Consider the following 17,093-nt stretch of genomic DNA (forward strand, 5'->3'; position numbering starts at 1 on the left):
CCCCACCCCCCCCCCCACCCCACCTTTGTTGAGTGTTCAACACTACAGTATCCCTGGCTGTATTAAATCTCTAGATTCACTTATAACTATTACCATGGACTGCTCAATAATTTGATGTTATTCCCCAATATTGCATCATGGGAGATAGCACAAATACATTATTCAATGGTTGAACACTTAATATTAAAACAGCTGTTTTTTCCCACTGAAGTGTAGAACATTTTGTACACATGAATATTCAGTGTTCAACCATTGCATAATGTATTGCTGATATCTCCCACAATGCAATAGCCCATAGCAAAGATCCAAAAATGCACACAATCAACTTAGTGTTTTTCTGAAATCGCAAATAATTGTAGGTGATGTAAAATTATAAAATGACTCTCCAGAGTGATAAAAAAAGTCTCTATTTGTTGCTGGAGTGGAATTCCCCTTTAATAACTAACAGTTGAGATATTTCATGACGGTTGATCTGAGTCTGTTTCTGTTGTATCGTCCTCATTTTCTGTATCTTGTTCTTGGTTTATTCTCTTCGGTCTGACTATAAGTCTAGTATCCACTGTCTCTACTCCATTCATCTAGGAAAACGATAGAATGAAAAACTTTTAAACGAAAAAAAACCAAACCTTCTGAGATTCTAAATTTCTTTCAAATACTTTACGGTCAATAAACCAATAAGATTGTGCCTTTCAAGCAGAAATTATATGTTCTGTACATCTGTAAGACTTCATCAGCAAACCAATCAAATTATGCGATTTTCAAATTCAGTGAACCAATCAAATAATGTGATTTTCAAATTCAGTGAACTAATCGAATTATGCAATTTTCAAATTCAGTGAACCAATCAAATTATGCAATTTTCACCATACCTTACAGTCTAAACACCCTCCTCCTGTAACATTACACTCCCAAGTTCCAAACTACTACATAATATTATACTCTACACCTGTAATTCATAGTCAGTGAGCCAATCAGATTACAGCTTTCTCTCAAATCATCCCACATATAAGGTAATTGTATACTTACAGTAATTTGTATTGGATATTCACCGAAGCCTGTGATTGGTGTTTCTGGTAGTGTCACGGCATTCTCTGGGACAACAACACCAAGCTGAAAATACAGCAAACATAAAACAGATTTATCATCTTGTTACAACATTTTCATACTTTCCTGTTCACAAAAATGTTGGCATGATTGGCTTCTGAGGTTGCTTCCTTCTGCACCCAATGTTCTCAGAGTCTGAGGGGGTGACTGTCCAAAAGTGTCACCACTCTTGAATAAATTGCAGGCTTACTGTTAATCGAGTCAGCGATGTAACCAGGAGTAGTGTTACTGAGTGCCTTGTAGGTGATCAGTAGTACGTTGTATTGAATCCTGTAATGGACAGGTAGTCAGTGAAGAACAGAAAGTGCGATCGGTTTTCTTAACAATTAACACATGTTGAGAGGAGAGTAGACGTCAATCAATCTTACAGTCTCAATCACAGTACCTATGTAAGATATTCTGACACAACTTACCTTACTTTCATATGTATCAGATACATGGTATTTACTAATCTCAAATTTGATATCATCCTTTACTGCTATGGTAACTGGTTTCTTCTTCAGAAACTCTATTGTCTGTTCAAAAAAAGTCACATGATGGTCACATGTCAATCACATGATCACAATGTCAATCACATGATGGTCACAATGTCAATCATATCATGGTCACATGTCAATCACATGATGATCAGATGTCAATCACATGATCACAATGCCAATCACATGTCAATCACAATGTCAATCATAACATGGTCACATGTCAATCACATAATCACAATGGCAATAACATGATGATCATGTCAATCACATGATGGTCACAATGTCAATCACGTGACGGTCACAATGTCAATCACGTGACGGTCACATGTCAATCACATGATGATCACATGTCAATCACATGATGATCAGTATGTAGATTTACAATGGTTGAATATTGTATTGACTACAGGACAAAATAACAGAAGTATCATTTCTCAGGTTTAAAGGCCGATGTTAGTTTAGGATTAAAATGTTGGTGTGAGAAACAGTTGTCTGACGGAGCTGATGAAAAAGTCAGTCTACACCAAAAGAATAATCCTACATAAACCTGATAGCTCCACGGATAAGGTAACACTAATATGAGAACCTAGGATTGAGACATTGTTAAACCTATAGTAGATTAGTACTTGACCCATGGGGTGGTTTTATGCATAATTTATACAATTTTGATACTGATAAACCCAAAATAAAGTTTTTACTTTTAAGAAATTTTAGAACTATTGAATCTAAGGGTTCTGTCTGTTTTCGGTTAAATAGTAATAATAAATAAATTGACTTACTTTGAGTGCCATCACTGAGAGGTTCGATATAGATTCAGTTTTATCTGATGTCTGTAAAAAAGAACATATATTTCACTTTCAGTGGAGAAAACTGGAGATAAGTAATAAACAAACAAATAAATGCTATTCATCCAATCAGTGAACCGTCTACTGAAAGTCAATTCTTTATTTGAATAAATATTTTTTTTAAACATATCTGTGTTCTTTTGGGTGAAATTGTAACTGACTTCAAAACAGTTCGGTGAACATCGGTGAATACGTATACCGTGAAATCTTGGGAGATGACTGATATTAAATTGACTAAGGATTAAGGATATTTTTACTTCGCAAATCTAAATAACAAATAACAATAACAAACTCAAAATGTTTGAAGAATATGACACTAAAAAATTTCCTGATTCAGGGATTGGTGCCAGTCTAGGACACGATAAAAGCTAAGTTTCCTTGTGAGTCACCACACAGTAAGAGAAAGAGATGGAGAACACCAGACTTTGATGGTCACAAGAAATTACAAAATTTGAATTATGAAAAACAAAAGATTGTACAGTTTGGCCACTAGGGGTGCTCTTCAATAACGGATTTTGGCTGGAAATGCCAAGTATTGTTCAGTATATCATTTTCAATCTTTCTGTGGTGTCTTCTTGATAACAGTTTCGACACAATTCAGTATTTACTGGTGCCTATTAATATCATAAAATGTTTTTGATACCAAAACATTAGACATTGTTTCCCATTGTGTCCCTTTGACAATGGCGCCGGTAAAGGGCGACATGGTTTCGCAGTCGCTCATCATTTTGATAATTCTGTCAACTATTTGTGTGTCTTGTGTCTCAGCCCTCTACAAATATAACCGTGAGGAACTACTGTACATTGGTGAACAAGTTCGTGACTGGCAGACCAACCCTACTGTAGATTTGAACAGTTTGGAAGATATCCGTGTAGTCCATGGCGTAAGTAGTAATGGACCGTCTAACAACAATGCACGGCACAGTCGTATTCGTAAACGAGGGAAGCGTGGTGGAGTCCTCGTTCGGCTTCGTCGTCGAAGCCAACGCCCACCACTACCAAGTATCTGTTTAGCTAACGTTCGGTCTATACGGAACAAAATCGACGAACTTACATGTAATGTGGAAACAAGAAGGGATTTTAAAGATTGCTGTGTTTTCTGTTTTTCTGAAACATGGCTCGATTCCGGCATACCTGACTCAGCTGTGCAACCACCTGGATTTTCCATATTTAGATTAGACCGTTCTCCGAGCCGCACGAAAAAGGTGAAGGGTGGAGGTGTCTGTTTTATGGTCAACGACGCATGGTGTACGAATGTCAAAGTACTTTCACAATCGTGCTCTCCTGAACTTGAATCCATCACAATTAAATGTAGACCTTTCTACCTCCCAAGAGAATTTTCATCTGTTATTCTCACCGCGGTGTATATACCACCTGATGCAAATACAACTTCAGCAATCAACGAATTATCCGACATTGTCACCAAAAACGAAAATTCGAACGCTAATTCAGTTTCCATCATAGCCGGTGATTTTAATAAAGCTAATCTACGAAAGGATTTACCTAACTACTACCAACAAGTGACATGTGCTACGAGGGGTGAAAACATATTAGATCATTGTTACACCACTATGAAAAATTCGTATCGGTCAATTGCCCGTGCCCCCCTCGGTAACTCCGATCACGTTATGGTTTACCTGATACCATCTTACAGACAACAACTAAAACGTGAAAAACCCGTCAAAAGATCTATCCGCGTATGGTCAGAGGATGCTATTGAAAACCTTCGTAACTGCTTCGAAATTACAGACTGGAGTGTGTTTCACGAAAACGCCACGGACATCGATGAATTAACAGAGTCGGTGATCAGTTACATCAAATTCTGTGAGGATATTTGCATCCCATCAAAATCTGTAACAAAATACTCTAATGACAAACCATGGTTTAATAAGAGCATCAGAAGTCAACTCAAGGTAAAAGAGGAAGCCTACCATTCAAATAATCCTGAGAGTTATAAGAGGGCGAAATATGAACTTCGAAAAGCTATCAAGAAAGCCAAGCGTAATTACCGCTGTAAACTTGAAGACAACCTTAGTGCGAATACCCCAAGAGAACTTTGGCAAGGTCTGAATAAGATCGTTAATTATAAAAGCAAATCTAAACGTATAGTTATGCAGAATCAAAATCTTCCCGATGAGCTAAATGTATTTTACAGTCGTTTTGACAAGCAGAACAATAGGCCTTATGTTAATGTAACTGGTACCGGTAATGACACTCAGGCTTTTACAATAACTGATACAGATGTAAGTCGTATATTTTCTAGGATGAATGTTAGTAAAGCAGCAGGTCCAGATGAAATAACTCCACGTCTGTTGCGAGCATGCTCTAGTCAACTCTCTACAGTCTTTGAAGGTATCTTTAATTTGTCACTTCGCCTTTGCAAAGTTCCGCATGTACTCAAAAAATCTATAATAGTACCAGTTCCGAAAAAACCTGCTGTAACTTGCCTTAACGACTACAGGCCAGTGGCTTTAACTTCTGTCATTATGAAGGTGTTAGAACGCTTGGTCCTACAATATCTCAAATCCATTCTTCCCCGATCACTTGACCCTTACCAGTTTGCCTACCGAGTTAATCGTTCTGTAGATGATGCTGTTTCCCTAACAATACATCATGTCCTTAACCATCTAGAAAATGCCAACACATATGCAAGAATTTTATTCATTGATTACAGTTCGGCCTTCAACACTATCATACCTACCAACCTCCACCAGAAACTGATATCACTCGGTATTAACAGCTCTTTATGTCGCTGGGTTTTAGACTTTCTCTCAAACAGACCCCAAATTGTTAAGATCGGTTCATTTTCGTCCAAATCAATTACTCTTAGCACAGGTGCCCCACAAGGATGTGTTCTCTCCCCCATGTTGTATTCCCTTGTTACACATGATTGTACTCCAAGTGTCGATAGCTCCATGATCGTCAAATTTGCAGATGACACTACCGTCACTGGCTTTATAAAGAATAACAATGAGAGTGCATACCGAGAACAAATAAGTCAGCTGGTTGGATGGTGTGGTGAAAATAACTTAGAATTGAATGTTGACAAGACCAAGGAAATTATTGTAGACTTTAGAAAACACAGTATGGAACACATTCCACTATCGGTTCACGGTAAACAGGTCGAGATTGTTGAAATGTTTAAGTTTCTTGGTACACTTATTTCAGATGATCTTAAGTGGGGAATGCATGTAGATAACGTCGTAAAGAAAGCCCGTCAGCGTCTTTTCTTTCTCCGTCGCCTAAAGAGTTTCGGTGTCAGCAAAACGATCATGGTCAAATTTTACCGTGCAGTAGTCGAAAGTATTCTCACATTCTCGTTCACTGTCTGGTATTGCAATATTACTAGTAGAGACCATGATAAGCTAAACAGTGTTGTTAAAACCGCGTCTTCAATTATTGGGGCAGACCTTCCTTCCCTTGAATCACTCTTTATCGATCGCACTATGAGGAAATCAAAATCAATAATCAAAGATGAATTTCACCCTGCACACAATATGTTTGAATTACTGCCTTCTGGGTCACGGTATAGATCAATTAAATCACGTACAAATCGTTTCAGTAAAAGTTTCTACCCCACGGCCATACGCACACTAAACAGAGCATGATATACAGTTTTTTAGCAGGTCTTTAGATCAGAACATTTTTTAGTCACTGCCTTTTTATTTGTGTCTGTCATTGTATTATATCCTAGTTTTGTATCTTTCGTGTTTTGACTGCGAAACCATACCGACTTCCATTGTAAACTTTTTAAGTTTATATGTGGCAATAAAGTTATTATTTAAAATTAGTAAAAAGTTCTAATCTTACCTGTTTTGCAAGACAATATTCCTGGATATTATCCGGAAGTGGATAGACTGCAAGTCCCGGAGCAAGAAGCTTATTCCGACCAACTTTCTTAGAAACAGTTACAATATCTCCCTTTTTACCATACCCTGTGAGGAAGGGAATAAGTTATCTGAAACTCATTTAAAATTTGCCATGGCGGCACTCTACTTCCTGTCTGTGTGTACCTTGGGGGTATACATGGTATACAGTAGGTTGCTCGGTTAATCATAGAGTACTGCTGCTTTCCTCGATGTCTGAACAATACGAAAAACATCCCTGATTTACACTTCTACAGAATACCAGGCTACAAAGCTCTTAAGAAACAGTACTATGAGGTGATGATACCCCCAATTTGAGCGAGGGCACTGTTTTCTTAAATTTCCTGTTTGCAGTCTTGAATGGCCAGTTAGGTAGAACAGTGTTTTTTTATGTGTCACACAAGATCATTGTATACAAAACAAAGTGCAGAATAACAATAGACTCTTAAGGAATGGTACTATGAGGTGATGATTTGAGCAAGGGCGCTGTATTCTCAATTTCCTGTTTGCAGTCTGCAAGGGCCAATTAGGCAGAAGTGTTTTTTTATGTGTCACACACGGTTTTTTTTTGTATAAATTACATAAAACACAATAGACACTGATGGTACACAAGCATATAAAAATGATATATTTTATCTCACTTTGAACACAACTGAAAATACCAAGGAAGATTCAGACACCGAAAAGTAAATTTCATGTGTGTGAAAAACTATCAGTACCTGTATTTTGTTTGTGTATTTGTTGCAAATAATGTTGCGTGAAACGTAACAATTGTTGTGCCGCCTAATTGAAACTCTATAGTCACTCTGGTTTGGTAGTACCATGGCTCCTATAAACCTCTGCCACACTGTCAGAAGTTCTTGTGGGAGATACAAAAAGATTGACAGTCACATGCTGGTTATTGGAAAGACAAAAGATTGTATTAGTTTGGCCACTGGTGGCGCTATTTGATAGCAGATTTTTGGACTTACTTTGTACATCTTGAATCAATATCAGCTGCATTTCACTCGGTGGTGGTTTTCTCGTATCCTTCACCACTTTGTAGACTTTGTGTCTTGGTTTGATTTTTGGTCTTGCACCTATCTTAGAAAGCCCAGGCTGTACTAGTCTTTCTACAACAACTGCTGTCTGTTGGTACAATTAATAAAAAAACAAAAACAATCTTGTCTGTCTCTTAATTGAATCTTGTGGAGTCATGATTGGTGAATGGTTAGCGTGACCGACTTGGAATCTGTGCTTTGCAAGGTTCAAGCCCCATCACTGCCATTTGTTTCTGAGTGGCCATTCTCGCAAACCAGAGTTATCATTTCTACCACTTCACTTTGAAGTAGGGGCCAGCTTGTTAAGAACGGTGTCTTAAAACGGTCGTAGTTAGCAATGATGCTGAGTGGCTAAAGTCCCTGGGCAAGATTTGAACGACGATTGTGCCTCTGTCAACCCAGCTGTATAATTGGGGACCTGGTTGGATAGAGGTTGCAATGTGAATACTTTAATCCTATGCACTTATAAAGGCTGCAATGGATTGTGTGCACCCAGGGAGTTGAGGAAGTGTAAAGGGCTGTTGTGCTGCTATAAATCCGTGCCAGGGGTAATAATTGTAAAGTGCTTTGAGAACAGAGTGGGAAAGCGCTATATAAAAACCAACATTATTATTAATTACAGGGAACATATATGTCCACATTCTATCATCTTTAACTACATGGTTGTCAGTTTTACTTTTCATTTCTGACTTTACTAAAGTAAAATTACTTGTCTATTTCATTGTATCTTCATAATCTTGTTCTATAACATTTGTTTTATTTCAAAAGCCGTGCAAAATATTTGTGCAGTCTTGCAGTTTCCCTAGTATTATTGCGTTTAAAGCAATGACTTTCTATATACTAGAGGAACTGTGGCTGGTGGTGGTAGTAATAGTGGTGGTGGTAGTAATAGTGGTGGTGGTGGTGGTAGTAATAGTGGTGGTGGTGGTGGTAGTAGTAGTAGTAATAGTGGTGGTGGTGGTAGTAGTAATAGTGGTGGTAGTAATAGTGGTGGTAGTAATAGTGGTGGTGGTAGTAATAGTGGTGATGGTGGTAGTAATATTGGTGGTGGTGGTGGTGGTGGCAGTAATAGTGGTGGTGGTGGTGGTGGTGGTGGTGGTGGTAGTAGTAGTAGTAGTAATAGTGGTGATGGTGGTAGTAATGGTGGTGGTGGTGGTGGTGGTGGTGGTGGTGGTGGTGGTGGTTGTAAATTGTGGTAGTGGTGCTGCTGTTTTTTACAATTAAATGTTAATCCCCTTTTCGAACTTGGACTTTAAAAGTGTTTGTGAAGTACTTGTACTTACCCGGCATGGCTGCGCCATCAATGTAGCACTTCGTAGTAAAAGCCTCGTTTGCACTCGTGCCGTGTTTATCAATCCATTTAGTCCGGCCATGTCTGTTTTATAAGCACTAAATTAATTCAGCCACGTAAAGAAGTGTTGGTATGATGATGAGAATTTGACACCGGGTGTATAATATTTCCAAAATCTGAGATACTGGACCAAGTTTCGACGAAAAAGACGGAGATATTTCAACTCGTGTGCGCCGCCATTACTTTGACCTCTGTGACCCAAGATACATTTTTATCCTCGTTCGAAGATAAATTTATGAAAAAATATACTAAACTGTCTACAACTTATATAGACCCGAGAGATATTGAATATCATGTGATTAGAAAATATAAGTATTAAAGAAAAATTATATTGTAAAGAGAGAGTTTTGATCAAAACGAAAACTCGCTAGCCAAATATGGTAGAACGAGGCTGAGGTCATGAAGTACGCAAAGGTCAAAACAGGTCATTCAAAATGGTGAGTAGTGATATTTTCTCTCTGTAAATATTCCCATTTTCTCGACGATAAAGTGTTCACTACTCAATTCAATTGATTTTGCCTATTTTCATTAGATTTTCCGAGATTTAGTTGTTGTTATAAGTTGGATTTGAAACGACACGGCCTCTATTTTGCGTACTATTTCGAATCGATGTGAAACTTGCAAGAAACGCCTACTCCGGGCGAGTACACCATGCCACAGAGCTACTTCCGTATTCCGTATTTTCAGTGTATATGCCCGTTTCATTTTCCACTTAACTTGGTATTGACTGTGCACATGTAGATTAGATTTAGATTATTTTAGATATAACTTTATGAAAATATATACACCATGGGGTTATCAGTTGTCTCTGCAGCCTGGGTTCGAACCCGCAAGGTGTCGGCGGGGTTTGATTAAGAATTTAACCAGGTCTGTATGTATGTAAGCAGGTAAGAAGGGTGATGCTCAGTTTGACCCTGCCGAACAACGCAGGTTTTTCCCGGGTACACCAGTTTCCTCCTGCTTCTTCAATACTAGGGGGCTGCTCCTGTGGTGACCATTCAACAAATTTCCAAATTTATTTGGACGAAAAAGAAAAAAAAAACTGCAATACGCCTAAACATTTACAATTCTATTTGGGTACATAACTGTAATAAAGATATTTAAAAACATTACAGTGAAAAAGGCTAATGTTATAAGTATATAAGTAAACAATTTTCTTGATTAAAATATTTTTTTTCTATTCTGACATAATGGAGTAACACTAGAGGGCAGTAGACAGACTAGACTCTGAATAAAATGTTGTTAAATTCTGTTTGTGTTTTTTTCTATTTCAGAGATTCAGGTTTTGTGGAGATTTAGACTGCCCTGACTGGGTGTTGGCAGAGATAGCTACTCTGTCAAAAATTGTAAGTATTTTTACATTTACAGTAAATTTACTTCAATCTAGACTACAAAGCAACTACTAAGTTTTAGTGTAACCGCAGCAATGTCTGTCACCATGGTAACAAATGTAGAGACAAAGTTGAAAACCGATTCTAGTAAGCGAATATATGCAAACATTGTCGTTCTTTATTTTGTTGAATTAGCTGTAACGACTCAGATTGATACAATTAAAAAAAAAATTGTGCACTCTGCTCTGCAAAGACCTAGTTAAGGCCAAAAAAAAAAAAGAATTGTTTCTGGTCAGGACAGTTTGTCTGAAATGGTGTGACGAAACAATTTTTTTTTTAAATTCTCAATAAACCTATAACGCAGTCTACTATTTATGGCAGTTATTGTTCTTTTTATTTAGTACTTAAGAGTAAGTGTGTATGTGGGATAGATGTCATTTACTTGTTCATGATTGGCTCTGTAGTTGTCTTCACTGAAGTAGGGAGGGTTATTTTTGTGTTTCCCCACGGACCTGCACACTGCATGGACTGGACAAACACACACAAAAAGACCGAAGTGGGGTATTTAAGTGCTGCGTGCGCTAACCAGAAATAATTCCTTTTTTTAGCCCAATGACCCAAAATTGTGCATTGCCAATATGTCTTTTCCTCGTCATACGTCAGTGATATATGCCATGTCAAAAGACCGTCTGTGTTTCCATTTTATCGACAGACTTCCATCAAAATGAAACTGTTGTGTACTCAAGTCATTAAAGAATTGATAGGTGATACTATAGACGTAAGTATGAACAAAGGGTAGTCATTTATATTAAATAGCGCCCTCTATGTGTGAAATAGTGCCATTCTTTTAATGGTTGATACTATAGATGTATGAACAAAGTATGGTCATTTACATTAAATAGCGCCCTCTATGTGTGAAATAGTACCATTCTTTTAATGGTTGATAAGTATGAATATAGCCAATTGACCCTACAGCAGTGAACACCCTCTATCTAACCATAATGATATTTTTAGACACTAGATTTTAGTGTTTGCGAAGCCACGTCAGAAAGAATGTTTTGAATTTACTTATTTTCTGTTTTATTTACATTGTGTCATTAATTCAATTTACGTGACTCTGAGACGATATTAACGAAACTTTTAATTTATTTGCAGTATGAGAAAGTATACAAGTTAACAGCAGATGCCAAATATGGTAAGTATGAGTACTCTTATACCCATTCTGATTAAAATATGATGTGGTGAAAGCGGCTAGATGTCTTTATTTATCTCTATTTCCATTGTATTGTGACATTTGTGTTGTTCATTGGGATGGCGGCGATCACCCGAAACAAAGCAAATGACACAAAATGATAGAAATAGAGGTAAATAAAGACATCTAGCCACTTTCACAACATCAGATTTTAATCAGATTGTCGTTTACCATGCACAAGCCAAGTTGAACATAAAATATGGGATATATACCCTGGTCATTCTATATCACGACAATGTTGGCTTAACAAGTCCATAATTTATAGGATGAAATATTAAAAGGGTCATATGGATAAGGATTTGGTATTTACTTTAGATTTTTTAATTTATAAAACAATTTTATCATGGCTTCCTACTTGAAAAATAAATGTGACACAACATGTGCCAAGCCCTTGTTTGTAACTCAATAAATTGCAGAAGATTAATAAATGCGTAAAATGTTTGTTACTGTACATAAGTAAGAAGGGTGTCGTTCAATTTGACTCTATCGAACAACGCAGGTTTTGCCTGGGTACTCCGGTTTCCTCCTGCATTAACACTGAACCCATGAGGGATGGCCCTCACTGGACTTCTTGGGAGACAAGTGTTTATATACTTAAAGAACTATCCAGTATAAATAAAGATTGTTATTATTACATACAATTTTTACTATTAGAAAATGTACAATTTGTCTTCATATTTTTACAGAGATTGGTGACGTTAAAGGTGCCATTGCAGCACTGTCTTTCATCCTGACCAGTGCTGGTAAAAATAACGTAGATGGAGATTCCTTATCTAATGAATTACAACAACTGGGTTTACCAAAAGGTAACTGTTGTTATTTGAAAGGAATGACACTCCAAGAAATAGACATTTACATAAACTATGGATACTGGGTGAACAATGAATATTCATGAGTCCTAAGTACTTATTCCATTTCAGTGTAAAACATCTCATGAATATTCATTGTTCAATCATGAATATTTATTTGTACTGACTCCCATGATGCAATGTGGCCCATAATACAAATACACTATAAAGGCACAAGACGAACTTGATTTTTCTCTGAAATCACAAGTAATTATAGGTGATGTAAAATCATGAAATGATTCTTCAGACGCCAAGGTTTATGAAGATGTCTCTATTTCCTCGAGTGGTGTTCCCCTGAAATATTATTTTACAATATGGAATCTCTGACTGAATCCTGTGATATGCAAGTTCCACTGTGACTGTGGCACTCTGGATATTTGTATTCATACTAGTGCTTTTCTCTGTGAACGTACTTTCACAAGTGCAGAGAGCAAACGTGTGGCTCAAACCACCACAAGCAAATGTGCAAATATCTGTGAGTATCGATACTGGCACTCATACAAATATAAACAAAACATTCCTGCCAACAAGCAGGCACTGTATGTGTGTACACACATATCACTTGTAACTTTGAAACAATACACTTGTATGTGTCAAAATCTGAGCCTGCAATGTGATGACTTTCAATAGCTTGTTTGTACCAAGGACGATGTGTGTGTGTCTGTGTATCAGTAGGGGTTGGATGATGTTGTTTATATTTGTAATGAGTGGTCTGTGGGAAGCCTGTTTCTTATCTATCTAAATTTTTCTCAGGGAATATAAAATGTGTATGATATGTAGTCATTCGGCGATCCCTCGATGTTACCCATATATGACTCTGATACAAGAAGTCACTGGTACAAAATGTAATAATAAATTTATTAATAACTTACTCTAAGTATTTTTATAATTTTTCTTAACAATCATTTTATATCTCATTGACAGAGCATTCGTTGGCATTATGTAAAACCTATGGTGACAAGTTAAATGCCATGCAACAGAATTTTAAAAAACACAGTTTAAGATGTAAGTATAAACCTCTCATTTGCTCCATAGATGTGAATGTAGGAAAAGCTGGGGTTAAGCTGAACTCAGTTCGGAGCTTCACAATGATCACACAATGCTGTATGAAAAGTGAAGTTCCTAACTATGTTTATCTCCTATAATGCCTCATGCCAATGTACAGCTGGCCTCTTCTAAGCCAGATTTGTCAGAAGTATGACCCTACATTCGAGAGGTCACATGATTCAGGTTTGTTGAATATCTAAAATTGATTCCATAGAATTGAGACAGGATTACTATTTTCATTATGGTTGATCATGATTATCTACTAAATTGCAGCTTGATAAATTTTGATTGTATTTTTTCAATATCATATAACTTTGCAAGATTGAGAGTTGATTATGTGTTGATCCAAGGCTTTAAGTGATTGTAATTCTCAGTACCTGCGATAACATTTAACCTTATGCTAGAGGGTCAAAATAGAACAAAAAGGTTGATTTATTCTCAGTATCTGTAATATCATTTTACCTCATGCTAGAGGGTCAAAATATTAAAAAAAAAGGTTGACTTATTCTCAGTACCTACAATAACAGTTTACCTCATGCTAGAGGGTCAAAATATAACAAAAAGGTTGACTTATTCTCAGTACCTGCAGTAGCACTTCACCTCATGCTAGAGGGTCAAAATATAACAAAAAGGTTGACTTATTCTCAGTACCTGCAGTAGCACTTTACCTCATGCTAGAGGGTCAAGAGAACAAGAATGTCAACTTATTCTTACACACTCATATGGTAATGCATGTGCAGTGCATGGAGCAGAAGTTATAATGTCGAGCAAAACATTGAGTAATTGTTATTTTTATTACAAACCTAGGTGGTAAAATTGTACTGTACAGTTTTTATGACACACCTAGGTGGTAAAATTCTACTATAGGTACCATACCAAGAATTATCTCCTAAAAAGGGGACAACAAATTCTCTCATTGCAGCCTAGTTTATTTTGAATGTATTCTTTCAGTATCACATCTGGAGTCGGTAGAATGGAGAGTGGATTATGTTCTCAGCTGTAGTGAACTTCAAGATGTCAATGAACCATTTATACATATACGAATGAAAGTCAGAAACCCAGACACGGACCAAACAGAAGTATCATCATTCACAATGACCTCAGACAAGTTTAGAGTGTTTCTTAGTGGTGAGTTAATTAGAGTGTTTGTTAGTGATGAGTTAGAGTGTTTCTTAGTGGTGAGTTAATAAGAGTGTTTCTTAGTGGTGAGTTAATGAGAGTGTTTCTTAGTGGTGAGTTAGAGTGTGTCTAAGTGGTGAGTTAATAAGGGTGTTTCCAAGTGGTGAGTTAATTAGAGTGTTACTTAGTGGTAAGTTAGTGTTTCTTAGTGGTGAGTTAATTAGAGTGTTTCTTAGTGGTGAGTTAATTAGAGTGTGTCTAAGTGGTGAGTTAATAAGGGTGTTTCCAAGTGGTGAGTTAATTAGAGTGTTACTTAGTGGTAAGTTAGTGTTTGTAAATGGTGAGTTAATTAGAGTGTTTCATGGTGGTGAGTTAATTAGAGTGTTTCATAGTGATGAGTTAGAGTGTTTCATAGTGGTGAGTTAATTAGAGTGTTTCTAAATGGTGAGTTAATTAGAGTGTTTCTAAGTGGTGAGTTAATTAGAGTGTTTCATAGTGGTGAGTTGATTAGAGTGTTTCTAAATGGTGAGTTAATAAGAGTGTTTCTAAGTGGTGAGTTAATTAGCGTTTCATAGTGGTGAGTTAATTAGAGTGTTTCTAAATGGTGAGTTAATAAGAGTGTTTCTTAGTGGTGAGTTACAGTGTTTCTTAGTGGTGAGTTAGGAAGTCAATTAGAGTGTTTCTCAGTGGTGAGTTATAGGGTGTTTTTCATTGGCGACTTAGTTACAGTGTTTTGCAGTGGTGAGTTTGAGTGTTTCTCAGCGGTGTTTCTTAATGGTCAGTAAAAAGTCATTTTCACCAACTCAACAGCACATGACCTCTCTAGAAATTCACAATTTCGTTTAGAAGAGACCAAGTTCTTAGATGACCACTACATATTTAAAGTTTTCTGATGTGAAGGAAATAAGCACTTAGGAGTCATGAATATTCATTGTTCATCTAATCCATATTCATGTCTACCACTAACACCCATGATGCAACAACATAACACTGATAAAACAATAGAGGTGAAAAAGAGTTTCAATTTGGTGTTTCTTGGCAATCATGCAAAATTTATGTGATGCAAAATTGTGAAAGAACTAAACAAATCAAAATTTATGGAAATACCTTTATTTGCTGGAGTGGTGTTCCTCTTTAAGCCTTGTCTGTTAGTATGTTTTTCTCAACTCATTACAATTTGTTCTTTCTTACAGAACTGAAACAGGCACACAAGTTAATGCAAGGAGTGCAGTCATGATCATCACCATGTATTTTTTATCATAATATCATCAAGAACTTTTTTATTTGAAAATGTATATTAAATGTGCTTATAGTGTAACTATACAGCTTTTCCAAGAGAAGAGTTAGGGCAGTGTTTACTATAATTAGATGTTATTCCCCAATATTTTTCTTTGTTCAGTCAAGGAAAATATGAGTGACCTCAGGGGCCAACCCGTAGGTCATGAGTTTTTTCACGCTGAATGAAGAAAAATATTGGAGAATAACCTAATTATACCAGCGCCAGTAATAGCGCCCTGGACTGAATGATCCATCATTGTTTGTGGTTATGTAATCCCTCACCAACCAAGTAGCAAGTGGTTACTGTAGCACAAACGACGACATGTCTTTCAGTCTACGGCCACCCACTTTACCAGTGTTTAGGTTTTCCAATACATAGCTAGGACTGTACTATTTAGCAGAAAGGTTTCAACAAGGCTTACAGTTGGTATATCAGATATTAAGAGTATTAGCTTCTCCTGGGCTGTACTTATCAAAATATTGGTGTAATGTGGCACAACTAGGGCTATATTAATCACATGGGTTACCCAAGGTACAATGAAGGTTAAAGCTATCAGAATATTGGGTTCTCGTGGGCTGTACTTATCAAAATATTGGTGTAATGTGGCACAACTAGGGCTATACTAATCACATGGGTTACCCAGGGTACAATGAGGGTTAAAGCTCTCAGAATATTGGGTTCTTGTGGGCTGTAGTCATCAAAATATTGGTGTAATGTGGCACAACTATGGCTGTACTTTAAGAATATTACTTACCTAGTACAGCTATGGTTACAGTTATTAGAATATTGGGTTCTCCATAGTATCGGTTACCCAGACTCCTCCAATTTCAGTCACCACCAGAGAGTCTGAGAGAATGCAGTTTCAGGCTAGGGTTTGTTGTGAACAAAATATACGCATGAGCTATACCGAGCACATATATCGAGTTCACTGGTCAAAACCGACTGATATACCATCCCGAGGTGGTTTACTGCTATTATATTATACCAGTATACTGAAGAAATCAAAAACAAGATAAAAACTAAGGTTTTATGGTTTTATTTGGACCCCCGAATATGAATAAGCACACATTCTCTGGTTGCTGGTGTCACATTCTGTCAGATTTTGACAAAGTACTGTAGATGTCTTGTATATTGAGACTTTATTCATTAAAGAAAAGTTAATGAAACAAAGTGTGTTCTCCTTGTTCTTGTGTGTGTATTAGTTTTTTAGCACGGCTGAACTGCAGAAGTATTAGAGGCAAACATCTGTAGACTTAACGACTATCGCTACTACAGTATTCCACTATCCTGACACTTTGATTTTCTAAATTTTTGCTATCGTTCCAAGGCTATTCTGACAATCATTCAGAGCTAGTCTCAAATGACATTCTTATATACAGTGTGATTGGTCGAATACATAATTAGACATATTTAAATCATGCAAATAGGTCACATGATGAATCCTTAATTACATGTTGACCCACATATATCAATTCTGTTCAAATTTACGCTGATGTTTTGAACACGTTATGTGTATAGTGGGGCCGGGCTTT

The 17,093-nt window shown here is 36.9% G+C and overlaps 2 protein-coding genes across 2 annotated transcripts; one reads left to right on the plus strand and one right to left on the minus strand.

Moving 5' to 3' along the window:
* Positions 1 to 71: 71 nt before the first annotated feature.
* LOC144450304 (large ribosomal subunit protein bL9m-like) lies at positions 72 to 8,872 on the minus strand. Its single transcript, XM_078140901.1, has 7 exons — positions 8,618 to 8,872; positions 7,266 to 7,422; positions 6,239 to 6,363; positions 2,363 to 2,413; positions 1,518 to 1,619; positions 1,027 to 1,110; positions 72 to 578 (listed from the first exon to the last, which is right to left on the minus strand). The coding sequence occupies exons 1-7, from the start codon at positions 8,705 to 8,707 to the stop codon at positions 459 to 461; spliced, it is 729 nt and encodes a 242-aa protein (XP_077997027.1). The 5' UTR covers positions 8,708 to 8,872; the 3' UTR covers positions 72 to 458.
* Positions 8,873 to 9,106: 234 nt separating this feature from the next.
* On the plus strand, positions 9,107 to 16,648 carry LOC144450184 (COMM domain-containing protein 4-like). Its single transcript, XM_078140763.1, has 8 exons — positions 9,107 to 9,122; positions 9,960 to 10,031; positions 10,729 to 10,794; positions 11,172 to 11,211; positions 11,955 to 12,074; positions 13,041 to 13,121; positions 14,115 to 14,291; positions 15,476 to 16,648. Exons 1-8 carry the CDS (start codon positions 9,120 to 9,122, stop codon positions 15,517 to 15,519), a joined length of 603 nt encoding a protein of 200 aa, XP_077996889.1. The 5' UTR covers positions 9,107 to 9,119; the 3' UTR covers positions 15,520 to 16,648.
* The last annotated feature ends 445 nt before the right edge of the window (positions 16,649 to 17,093 follow it).

Source organism: Glandiceps talaboti, chromosome 19 (genome assembly GCF_964340395.1).
Source record: "Glandiceps talaboti chromosome 19, keGlaTala1.1, whole genome shotgun sequence".
Taxonomy (NCBI): domain Eukaryota; kingdom Metazoa; phylum Hemichordata; class Enteropneusta; family Spengelidae; genus Glandiceps; species Glandiceps talaboti.